Raw genomic sequence first — 13,217 nt, 5'->3', positions numbered from 1 at the left:
AAGAGTACGTGAGTAAGAATATACATTACAATTTTAAACCTAACCTGTTTCCCTTAAGTGACTTGCCACAAGATGTCAGAACATGTTATATTACAGCTGAGTGGGTCTAATATTTATTTAATTATCTTTCTTGATATAGAAATTAGATACAATGCTCCTGTCAGATAATTTCTACGTTATTATCTGCAAAAAATTTTTTTAGTGTTTTCAATTGCCTAAGTAGTTGCTGGAATCATGGTTAAAGTTGCCCCCCACCAACCCCCAAAATCTGAAATGGTGCCCCTGTAGGCCAGCACAGAATTTGCCTCCCTCCGCCTCCCCCCCACACCATGCGCAGCCCCATTGGCTTGATGGGAGCTGCTCCTCCCGCCCAAAATAGAGAAATCAAAAAGTATGCCTCCGGTGGTGATGGGGCTGTGGGACAGAGAGGGGGAGGGTTGTTGGTAGGGGGGCGGTGCCTCCAAAATGGGTTGGCTTGTGTTTAGGCTTGGTTGTTGGCAGGGGGTGATGCCTCTGAAATGAATTTGGCTTGTTCTGGGCTTGCTACGAAAGGCAGTGTGCAGCTTTGTTATCTTGTCAGATTTGGCAACGCCAGGAAGGATTTCTATATCATTTGCTCAGAAGAGAGCTCTACTATAACCTGTTTTAGATGAGAAGGTTTTACCCTGGCCTTGTGGAAGGGACATATTTCACTCCCATTACAAATCACTATTACAATCCTTGATATAAGGTCATTTTATTTTGATACTGAAACATCATTTACCACCACTATTCAGCATCTTGTACGCTACTGCTTTTAGAACACCAAAAAAAAAAAAAAAAGCCTGGATTGTTCCCCACACCCTAAGATCTGATCACAACATGGTAGCATTCAAAACAAACACACAAAGACTTTGAAGGGGGTGAATGAGTAAAATATAAGGCTAAACTGTGCGCTTGGCTGCATGCCCTTGAAAGGGTGGTGCTGCTTCCGTGGGTGCTGCGGGGCTGGAGAAAAATTGGTGGGTGCTCTTCACCCACTGGCAGCTCCCTGCTCCGTCCCAGCTCACCTCTGCCTCCTCCCCTGAGCGCACAACGGCTCCGCTTTTCCCCCTAGCTCCCAGCGCTTGTTGCCCTGAAACAGCTGTTTCGCGGCAGCAAGCACTGGGAGGGAGAGGGGAGGAGGGGGAATGCGGCACGGTCGGGGAAGAGGTGGGGCCAGGGCAGGGATTTGGGGAAGGGGTCCAATAGACATGGGGAGGGGGTGGAGTTGGGGCAGGGACTTTGGGGAAGGGGTTGGAATGGGGGCAGGGCGGGGTGGAGTCGTGGTGGGGCCGGAGGCGCGGGGGGTTGAGCACCAACTGGTACCGGGAAAAGTTGGTGCCTATGAAAGGGCATCGTGTGAAGTAAACCTGCCTCATGAACTCAAAGACTTTAAGGTCAGAAGGGACCATCATGATCATCTAGTTTGACCTCCTTGGCATTGCAGGTCACAGTACCTCACTCACATAAGTTATGTCGCTGGGGGGGTGGCTTACATGCCCACTTGCTCACCTTGCCTCTGGGTGCCTAGGAGCAAATGAGCACTGCATTTCCATTACTCTGCACTACACAAGGGGGGCAGGGAATGGGGAGGTGTGGAGTCAAAGCCCTGACCCCCTACCCTGCCAGCCTGCACAGCTGAGCCAGCTCAAGTGGGTGCGGTAGTAATTTGCTACTGGTCTTAACCAGCCAAGAAACTTCATCACACGATGCCTGATGTAACGCCATGAACTGTCACTCTGCCTGGCACAATGGTCTTAATAGACTATGCATGTTTGAGGATGATGATGATGATGTCGTCATTGTCATGGACGACTTAATCAGCAGGGAAGAAGCAGACCTGTCTGAGACACAATTCCTTTCCTGCACTGCTCCCACCTTGCCTCACCAATGTGCCACCCCATGTACAGGGGAGGAGGAAAAGTAAAACCCAACGCTTAATTTTTATTATTGCAAATATCGTCATTTGGGGTGCGGTGGGGGGAATTGTGTCTTTGGTAATGAATATTCAGGTCCTGCTGACGTAAACTGCAGCTGTACATGTCAGTGTAGCAGAACTTGGCCCTTATATATTAGTTTTACATTTTTAATAAGTGAATTTAGTGTGTACAGAATGTGCCAGACTCAGAGCACTGGGGATTGAAACCTTCTCTGTACAGAGCAGTAACACCACCAGCTTCCCTATGCTTCCTTGACAAGTACCAGATGTGAAGGGACCAATGCAACAGATGAGAGGGTAGTTCAGTCTCCATGCCACTAAGCTGTCTGCTCAGATTATGACAAATAAGAATGTCAGTTGTGATCACGGATTGAAAGTTGTGGACACCAGTTCACTTGGATCTGGAGTGAAATCCACCACTTTGTTTCACACAGGTCAATGAACAGCCATTTGATGACTTTCAGTGACTACTGACCTGAATTCACAACAGTGAACAGGTGGAAGGCGCCACACTCATTAACAAACCTCTAAGCCATCTAGCCACCACTCCCTCCTGCCCAAATGTGTACTGTACCTTCAACCTATTTCAAATACTGAGCTGGAAAGCTGAGAACAAACATATTTGTCAGTGATTAGACAAAACATACTGCATCAGCTGCAATGCTGACACTGTGATGGAATATTTAAATGAAGTACATGCTGGCAGGAGTCCCAACACTTCTGCAAACAGCTAGATTATTAATAGTTGAAAACTCCTACTCTCGGAATTCTATAAATCATCTGCTCTGGTTGGTTTACAGTAGACTTCACTCAACTACATGTTGTCATGATGCTTGATGTGTTTTTCATCACTAAATGCGTCTCCACAGTAGCAGCATGCACTCAGATGCTGTCATAGGCGTGCATATGCTGTAAGAAATACGCTAGCTCTCTGAAAATTCCCAGTGTAAACAATAGAACTCCGGGGGGTTGGGGTAGCGGGGGGTGCTGACTAAGAAAATAAAGATCTATAAGTGAAAGGCAAATTTTTGCAAGTTAAGGTAATTCAATTGCTTAACTTTAACATTTTTGTGGTTTTATTTATAATGCCATATGCAGGCATCAGATGCTACAGTTTGGTCTTTCATATGTTTCTCCGGGGATTATGTTGCCTGAGCTCAAATATCCAGTTGTTGTTTTTTAAGGTGAGCAAACAGAGATTGAACAGGTCTGCAATGCAACGTAAGAACAGTTTTCCTTCTTAATGCATTTTAAAATTAAGAAAACTTTTTATCAAATCCACATATTGGGCCAAATCCTCCACTACTGTAAAATCAGCATAGCTTCACTAACTTCAATTTCAATTCAATTGAAGTCAATGGAGCTATGCCAATACATACCAGCTGAGGACCTGGCCTATCTGGGCAGACTAGAGCGCTCTTTATCCACAGCAGTAAAGAAGTAAACAGAGCTGCGGTGAAGAGTCTAGATTTTGCTGATCAAGATGATTGATCTCCAAGCAGAGGAAAGGGAAAAATGGCATAACTCTTGCATTCAACTGGTAAATGTCATTGGATTAACTGCCTGTGATTCAAAGCCTTTGGCCTATGGTCACAGTTCCTAAGAGAAAAATGGCCGTGACATGAAAGAGCAGGTTTCATCTCAAAACAGTGTTGGGTCACTGCATGACAATAAATTCATTTATTTGCAACAAGTTCTAGGGACCAAACTGCTTGTTATATATTTTAATTGAAGACCCATTTGCCAGCAACTGACACACATCAGAACTGTCTTTTTTGTTTTGTGGGTCACATCTGTAAGCAGTTGCAATCCAATTCTTTAAACCTTAGGGAAGAGAAGGAAACAAACATACCTGTTCTCCTCGGCACATCGAATTCTGCAGCCTTCTTTTGGTATAACCAAGCCCAAATGCATCCTCAGCCTACAGTTAGTAGGCCCTGTGTGAGGCCAGACATGAGTCCCTGGGTGCATGACGGAATACTTGATCTGCAAACAGAGATACAATTCTTTAATCAGGTCATTTTCACTAACCTTCTACTAGAAGAACAGAACTTTATGACAGCTGATTCAAGATGAGTCACGACAGCCCAACATTGCAATATGCAGTGTTGCTGTAGCTGTGTCTGTCCCCGGATACTAGACAGACTAGGTGGTGAGCGAATATCTTTTATTGGACCAACTTCAGTTGGTGAGAGAGACAAGTTTTTGAAATACACAGAGCTCTGCTTCAGGTCTGGGAAAGGTACTAAGGCTATGTCTACACTGCCACTTATGTCAGTATAACTTATGTTGTTCAGGGGTGGGAACAAACCAGCCCACTGAGCGACATAAGTTACATCAACATAAGCACCGGCGTGGACAACGCTACTTGGTGGGAGAGCTTCTACCACCAGCATAGCTACCACGGCTTGTTGGGGTGGCTTCATTGCGTCAACAGGAGAGTTCTCTCCAGTTGGCTTAGAGCAGTTATCCGAGAGATCTTACAGCAGCTCAGCTGCATCGGTACAGCTGTGCCACTGTAAGCTTTCTAGTGTACACATGGCCTAAGAGCGTCACAGCTAAATATGAGATCGAACAGATAGTACATATTCTAAGGGGTCATTCAAGGGGAAGTGGCCCATTAACACCACTCCAGTCATAGGGAGGTAAGGAGGGCGGGAGAAGCAGCTGTGGGGAGGGTCACTGGGTTACAGATTGTTGTAATGAGCCATAAATCCAGCCTCTTTTTTAACACCATGATTTTTAGTCTCTAGCAAAGTTATGAATTTAAGCTCTGAGGCTTATCTTTTGACTTTGTGAAAAGTGTTTACCCACAGATAATATAGTGGTGTTGTCTTCTATTTTCTTGTGTGAGTTCATCTGAGAACATAGCGATTGTCTGGTTTCATCCACATAGCTGTTATTGGGGCATTTAGTGCACTGGATGAGTCCACCACCTGTTGTGACAGGTATGTGTAGGACCCATGGATTTTGAAAGCTGTGTTGTGTGGGGTGTTGATCATTGTAGCCATGGAGCTCTGTCTGCAGGTTTTACATCTATTGTTTTAGCAGGGTGCTGCTTTGAGTTGGTGTGTCCCGGTCTGTGGGCAGCTTGCTTCTGATGATGAGCTTGGAGAGGTTGGGGGTTTGTCAAGGTTCAGGAAATATTTCTGTCAGGATGGGTCCCCATTGAGTATGGGTTGTAGTTGTTTGATGATACCTGTGTGGGTTCCAATGTGGGGCGGTACATGAAAATTAGGGGTGTGCTGTCAGAGGGGGTTTTATTTCAGTATTGAAGTAGGTCCCCTTGGGGTATCATGGAACAGGCCACCAAAATATCCCAAGAGAACCTTCTTCAACACAGAGATAAAACCCCCACCAACTGCACACCTACCGTCCCACACTGGAACGCATATGGGGTATCATCAAACAACTCATGCCATACATATAATTCATAAGTACTGTACCACACATACATTATTAATATATAACATCCATAAAACTGCATTAAAATAACGTTATGGCTGTAGAATCAAGCATTCAAAATTTAGGAAATGCCAGAATTAAATTTGTCCATGCTACTTTATTCGACTCCGTTATGATATGCAATATGATATAATCATTATATGGTACCACATACTATTTTTTCCACAGGATCTCTGCCTCGTTCAGTGAATGGGTAGTTAATTATTCAATATTTCTTTTTTTATCCTCATTCAATGTGTGTCCCCAGACTTTATTTAATGCACACCATCCAAACCCTGTGCTGAATACAAAATTATGAATTTCCATACAGGTGTTTCTACAATGCTCTCCTTATAGTATCTGAGTGCTTCAAAAACATGAATGAATTTATTTTTACAATACCCTGTGAGTGTATAACTCTATTTTATGGAAAGGGAACTGAGAAACAGAGAGAATTCTTAACAGGGTACTAAATGGGAGGAAGCAGTAGATGTAATATATCTTGCTTTTAATAAGGCTTTTGACACAGTCCCATATGACATTCTCATAAGCAAACTAGGAAAATGTGGTCTAGACTAAATTACTATAAGGTGGGTGCATTACTGGTTGAAAGATTGTACTCAAAGAGTAGTTACCAGTGGTTCACTGTCAAACTGGGAGGAAGTATCTGGTGGGGTCCTGCAGGTCTGTCTGGGATCTGGTACCGTTCAATGCTTTCATTAATTACTTGGATAATGGAATAGAGAGCATACTTATAAGATTTGCAAATGACACCAAGCTGGAAGAGGTTGCAAGAACATTGGAAGATAGGATTGGAATTCAAAACAACCTTGACAAATTGAGAATTGGTCAGAAATCAACAAGATGGAATTAAATAAAGGCAAGTGCAAAGTACTACACTGCGGAATGAAATTACAAATGCACAATACAAAATGGGGAATAATTGACTAGGCAGCAGTACTCCTGAAAAGGATTGAGGGGTTATAGTGGCTAAGAAATTGAATATGAGCCAACAACATGTTGCAGCTGTGAAAGAGACTACTATTCTGGGGTGTATTAACAGGAGGTAATAGTCCTGTTCTACTTGGTGCTAGTGAGGCCTCATGCAGGTTACTGTGTTCAGTTTTGGGTGCCACTCTTTCAGAAAGATGTGGACAAACTGGAGAGAGGTCAGAGGAGAGCAACAAAACTGAGAGAAGGTTTAAAAACCCTGACCTATGAGGAAAGTCTAAAAAAAATGGGTATGTTCGTCTTGAGAAAAGAAGACTGAAGGGGGACCTAATATCAGTTTTCAAATAGCATAAGGGCTGTTATAAAGAAGTGATCAATTATTCTCCATGGCCGCTGAAGGTAGGACAAGAAGTAATGGTCTTAATCTGCAGCAAGGGAGATTTAGACTAGACATTAGGAAAAACTTTCTAACTATACGCACTAGAACAGGCTTCCAAGACAGGTTGTGGAATCCCTGTCATTGGAGGTTTTTAAGAATAAGTTAAACAATCACTTATCAGGGATGGTCTAGATATACTTGGTCCTGCCTCAGCAGGGTCCCCTTCTGAGGTCCTTTCCAGCCCTACATTTCTATAATTCTTTACATTTGGAATGCTTGACTTTGCAACCCTAACATCCTTTTAATGCAGTTTTTGGATGTAATTTCCTAATTAAGTATCAGAGGGGTAGCCATGTTAGTCTGAATCTGTAAAAAGCAACAGAGAGTCCTGTGGCACCTTTAAGACTAACAGATGTATTGGAGCATAAGCTTTCGTGGGTGAATGCCCACTTCATCAGACGCAAGTGGCTTTCACCCACGAAAGCTTATGCTCCAATACTTCTGTTAGTCTTAAAGATGCCACAGGACTCTCTGTTGCTATTTCCTAATTAAAACACTGAAAAAACAGACATTTCATCCTGACCCAGCTCGGGTCATCAGCTGGGTCTGGACATTTAGATCCGCAACTAACTGAGTAACTGGTAGCAGGAGTAGGCTGTTACTCTTTATGTGGACCAGGCACTGGGCAGGGATGAGATACACACTTTGCCAGCATCCTGTGGCGAGTCTTAAAGTTGCCTTCCAGAGGCAGAAACCTGAGGAAGGGCAAATGGAAGTGGCACTACCACCTGCCTGCCTTGAGGTGAATCTTCATGCTGACCCACAAGCCAGATTGGTGCAAGTGGGTTTAGTTTATAACTCCCTGAACCAGCTTCAGTGGATCTGGCCCACTGAATGAACTCTGCTCAAGTCAGTGTCCCCTATGTGTACAGTATTAGTCAGCATCACCTTACCCACCCTCTTGGATTGCAATAATGAAGCATATCAATAAGTACCTGTCCTCTTCGGCACCCTGTAGCCTCAGGGAATCTTTCCAATAAAGCACATGTTTTATGGACGCCTTTACAGGCATTTTCATTTTTTCTTCCTAACAAAACAAATTGGCAAGTGAAACACTATATAAATAATCTCTACACTTCCCACTCACATAAGCATGTTTCATCCAAAGATTTCAAAGAGCTTCCTACAAAAGCCAGGTAAGTGTTACAGTTCCCATTTCACAGAAGCAAAAAGAGGATAGACACTGAAACTGAAGCAAAGGGAGATGACTTGTAATATTATCAGTTTAAATTATGGCATCCTGCTTTTAAATCATTCATTTAGGGTATGAGTCATAAGACAATGAATGAGGCTCTGGGGAAAAAGAGATGAAAGTGACTCCCATCAAGACAAACTATACCTCAGTGTTGAAATGATATATTTTAAAGTTCTTTCTAATGTGTAAATCCCTACACTACTTAAGGTCATTCCAACATTCAGGCCTCCCACATCATAGCTCAGAGAAAGAGCAGCCGGCTTATTAAAACATATACTGTAGCTCATATAGTTTCTGAATGACAGAATTGCATCTGGTTGGTGACAAAAGACTGGAGATACATTTTTTCCTTCCCACCTGCTCTCCTTCCTCTGGGCTGATTTGTACTTGTGCACTATTGACTTTGCTAGAACAAAATCTTGGCAACCGTGCCAAGAGATGGATATTGTGGTGTTGGATTCTGCAGGTGCTCCTGTGCAATGTGATTTAGCATAAAGAATTCTTGCTCACTATGCTCAAGGTGCAAATACCATTTTATTAGCTGCCTTCTTCCACAGGCTCAAATGACAGTTCCAGAAATTTAACAAAATAGCATTGGTTTTGTAAAGCTATGTTACTATTTCTTATTACAGAATATTGAGTGAACAAAGGGGAGGGGGCAATGGGAAGGAAGATTAATAAATAGGTTACTTACCTTGCTGCCACAATGTGAACTGGCTCCAATCTCCCTTTTCTCGCAGGTTCTCATCTTCAGGTAAGAAGAGGCCTTTTCCTTTATCCATCACAGCAAGCCCTTCATCTCGAATAAGCTTCCAGTTTTTTTCTAGGGACTGTAGTGAGAATCACCATTATTATTCTGAGAATTTGTGTTCAGTTTTAGCACCTCTTTAGTTTTTCTGTTTTTTTTCTCTCTCTCTTTTTAATTTAACAGCAGTAACAGCGTTCACCATTGTCAAGTTTCCTTACTTTCAATTTCTGAGAAGGCATATTAAGGCTGTAAAAACAACCATCATGTCATTCTTCAGATTCAATTACTTTTGTATCATAAAAATTTCAATAATCCCCAGCCAGCTCACAGACTGGCCCCTACTTTAATTTGCTTTTTGATTAGCCTAAGGGCTGTGTAACAGGTCATTTTATGTTGCAAGCTAACAAGAGTGCTGATCTATTCAATCTCAGTACACTAGTACTTGGCATACTCTTGAGACAACAAGCCCACTACCATAATCTGAAACTCAAAGCATCAACTGAATTTTACAGTTCAAAGTGGAACAATGTAAGCACTCTACTTAACTCTGCAATTATAAGTTAAAACTTCAATGAGGTCTACTAAGCTTCATTCGCACACTCTCATACTATTGAAAAGGAAGATAATATTTGACTTGAAATTCCAGCAGAAGGATTATATTCACACACAGTCTCTGAAAATGGTGGACAAGTTTAAATCATAAACATCTATCTTCTGTTTGTCCAGTATGCATTCAAAACTGAATCACCCTTCAAAAGTTAGTATGAGAAATTTAAAGCTCTGCTCCTCTCTGCTTCCTTAGAACATTATGTTTGCATAGAATCTTATAAATTACAGAATTAATATTCTAATTGTAGCCAGTAATTTTAACGTTATAGTCATATAAGTGAACACAGTAACAATTGGACCTAATGATACAAAATTGATTTCTATTTCCCAGCCTTTTACTTTGTTCACTGAACCACATTTTGCATGAGCAATTTTGCATTTCCCCCTCCAATTTTTTAAAACAAAAGCACTTGTGTAGGAATATTTTAATTCATGCAAAGTGGGCTCTTACTGGGTCATCTCCATATCATCTGTTTGAATATGATGGGCTAGATGCAAGGATTGCTGTGTGAAATTCTAAGACCTGTGTTAATGTGGGAGGTCAGAGTAGATAACCATAATGGTCGCTTCTAGCCTTAAAATGTGTGAATCCATGAAATTTCCATTTCAGTTCAATGGTGCATTGACTTTCGTCAGTTAAATGACAGGCAGCAAGCGGATCCCAGAAAACTGATCCCTTGATACCCGCAAAGTGAAGATGTGATTGTAGCATGGGTAGGTATGTTGCCTCCCATGCAAACCCCAAAGCAGAGTACTTTATGGATATGCAGTTTCCTAACATCAGCCTCTGAGACTTTTTGGAAAGGCTAGAATGGAGCTACTGAAGACAGCATTGTTAACCCAAGCCAGAATTGGTAGGTGAGTTAACACCACTTCATGTTCAACGCTATAAAAGGCTGTTGTTCCAAATGAAAATTCTATCATGAATAACTGACCACCTATTGGCAGGAACAGAGGAAGGAAACCAATGCAGCTTGACTTTATACAGGCCGTAATCTAAAGTAATACAGGTCAAGAAAATCAGAAAACTCTAAATGGTGCCAGAGGTGCTTTGCCACAAACTCCTCAATCCCCTGGCCCAAAGAGGACAGGTTGAGACTGGGCAGTAATTAGCTAGAATATCAGCGTCAAGCATTTCTTCTATTTGAGCAAGGATCTAATGCAAAAGGTCTGTATCCTGCCCTCCCAAAAGGAGATATTGTTAATCCCTGACAATAACTGGCCCAGCACCCACTTCTTGCCATCATGAAGAGAATGGGTCTATATCACAGCTTGTACATAGCATCTTCCCTACCACTTCTAGAGGTCTGCAAGCAAAACAGGCCAAAATTCAACTGGAAGGTGCTTGTACTTTCCTTTTAAGACTCTTGTCTCCACAGATCCATGGACAAACTGTTTTGAATATAACTGAATATGTCTGCAAAGCAACTTGATAATTCTTCACTGCAAGTAATACTAAAATCTGCCTCTTATCAGATGGAAAGTGGATTCAGCAACCTGAGCACTACGTGGAAAAGTTCAAACACACTTGTTTATCTCCAAGACCCTGGTTTTGAAAACACTTACACACATGCTGAACTTTAGCTATGAGTAAGGCTGCAAGTTTGTCACCGAGGTCACGGATTCTGTGACTTTCCATGACCTCTGTAGTGGCCAGTTGCACCGGCTGCTGCTGGGGCAGTCTCAGGCCACTGCCACCTCCCCCGCAACAGCAGCAGTTTGGGCAGGGAGCTCAGGGCTGGGAGTTGGGACACAGGAGGGGGTGAGAGCTCTGGGTGGCGTTTACCTCACGGGGGGAGGAGCTCCCTTGAAGCGGCAACTTCCTTTGGCTCCACAGCAAGGGGGCTCTGTGCGCTGCCTCCGCCTGCAGGCACCACCCCCACCGCTCCCAATGGCCGCAGTTCCCAGCCAACTGTGGAGCCGACACTTGGGGAGGAGGCAGCATGCAGAGATGTGTGACTGCACCTCCGCCTAGGAGCTGAGGGATGTCACTGCTTCCGGGGAGGCGCGACCTAAGGCTGCCCCCTCCCCTGAGCATCCATGGTGCCCCTTGGGCCACCCCCCTCCCCAAGATTTAGTCAGGGGTATACAGTACAAGTCATGGAGAGGTCATGGGCCATACATTTTTGTTTACTGCCCGTAACCTGACCATGACTTTTACTAAAAATGACTAAAACGTAGCCTTAACTACGAGTAGTCCTGTTGAATGAGTGTTTGCAGGACTGGGACCAACTGTCTTGCTGATATTCCAAGTCCTGGGCATTTCCCAGGAAAATATTAAATATTATACTGTAATATATGCATAGTTTCAAACAACTGGTTAAGACCAGCCAACTCTTTTGAGTTGTGATCCAATCTTGGTTCGAATCAAGAATTCAAATGTGAATAGTACCTTGAGTACAAGCACTTGTTCAATAAGAGCTGATTTCTATAAACCCCTACATGTTTTTTCCTCAATGTCTTTTTCTTAAACACTAATTGCATCTTATTGTTGCTTTATATCTGATTACACTATAGATTTTAATTGCAAATACTGTACTAGTATAGGTTTTCTTAATTTAATCTTGATTTTTAGAAAAAAAAAATATTACTGAACACACCAAGAAATCTTCACTCTAAGTTTCCAAAGCCTATTTAATCTATAACCATCACCAGTGTCACAACAATAAATATTTAATGCCTTTGCTCTTTGCAAGACAGGGCTTTCCTTAAAGTCTCCCCACACTTTTTTTATATTAAACAGTTACTCCTCTTAATTTAAAACTTAATTTCACCATTAAGTTTTAATCTTTAGCCTTTGTTTTCTACACCATTTCAAACCTAGGGTGTCAGCATGATCTGCAAAAGGTGCTATTTAACCACCCAGCGCTCCTTTCAAGGCCAATTATGGATTGTGGACATGTGGTAGGGTAGCTACCTCTCATTTTCTTCCAGCTGAGGATGGCTTAAATTTCTTAATTAGTAAAATCCACATTGTCAGAGAAAACAGAGAGCACATGATCTACTTTAATCAATCATTTCCACTCACTATAGTACATTGCTGGCAAAGTATTACTGGGATCCTTTCCAAGTGTCAAAGCTACAATATAAGGAAAGGACAAAGTTATCTGTGTATGTACTTATTTAGGACTAGCAAAGATTATTTCAGGATACAAAAAATGTCTTACCTCTTGTACATTTTGAATGAGAACTAACTAACCAGGAAGTAAACATATACCGGAGTTAAACAAAAATACCACAGAATGGTGCAATGCGTCAAAAATATCCTGCTACAGGCTAGCAGAGGGGCAACTAATTGCACCAAAGAAAGGTGTCAGCTGCAGAAGCAACTTAGGCTTGGTCTACACTACCCCCCCTAATTCGAACTAAGATAAGCAACTTCAGCTACGTGAATAACGTAGCTGAAGTCGAAGTACCTTAGTTCGAACTTACCTTGGTCCACACGCGGCAGGCAGGCTCCCCCGTCGACTCCGCGGTACTCCTCTCGCCGAGCTGGAGTACCGCAGTCGACGGCAAGCACTTCCGGGTTCGACTTATCGCGTCCAGACTAGACTGGTAAGTGTAGCCAAGGCCTTAGTTTGCTTTACGTTCAGAGATGTATATATTCCTTTAGTCGAGACTGAAGAAGAAAGGAGGCATTTCCTGCATCTTATTAGGGCTTGTCTACACTGGCACGTTACAGCGCTGCAACTGTGTCGCTCAGGGGTGTGAAAAAACACCTCATGGAGCTGGGTTTTTTAGAGTGCTGGGAGAGCTCTCCCCCAGTGCTGTGCCACGACTACATAAGCCACTTTAAAGCGCTTTAACATTGCCAGTGTAGACAAGCCCTCAGAATCCCTCAAATACTATGATGATGACCTAGACGGACATA

The 13,217-nt window shown here is 42.7% G+C and overlaps 1 protein-coding gene across 7 annotated transcripts in view; it reads right to left on the bottom strand.

Moving 5' to 3' along the window:
• Nucleotides 1-13,217, bottom strand: part of ASPH (aspartate beta-hydroxylase) — a 201,373-nt gene that overhangs the window by 6,808 nt on the left and 181,348 nt on the right. For all 7 annotated transcript variants that reach the window (XM_054017214.1, XM_054017215.1, XM_054017216.1 and 4 more), the window contains 3 exons: nucleotides 8,684-8,819; nucleotides 7,730-7,821; nucleotides 3,813-3,946 (listed from right to left, as the gene is read on the bottom strand). In XM_054017214.1, coding sequence (XP_053873189.1) covers nucleotides 3,813-3,946; nucleotides 7,730-7,821; nucleotides 8,684-8,819 — 362 coding nt within the window. The remainder of the gene's footprint in view (nucleotides 1-3,812; nucleotides 3,947-7,729; nucleotides 7,822-8,683; nucleotides 8,820-13,217) is intronic.

The sequence above is a fragment of the Malaclemys terrapin genome, chromosome 2 (assembly GCF_027887155.1).
Source record: "Malaclemys terrapin pileata isolate rMalTer1 chromosome 2, rMalTer1.hap1, whole genome shotgun sequence".
NCBI classification, from domain to species: domain Eukaryota; kingdom Metazoa; phylum Chordata; order Testudines; family Emydidae; genus Malaclemys; species Malaclemys terrapin.
Note: the sequence above shows the minus strand (reverse complement) of the source record. Positions and strands in the feature narration are given on the sequence as shown.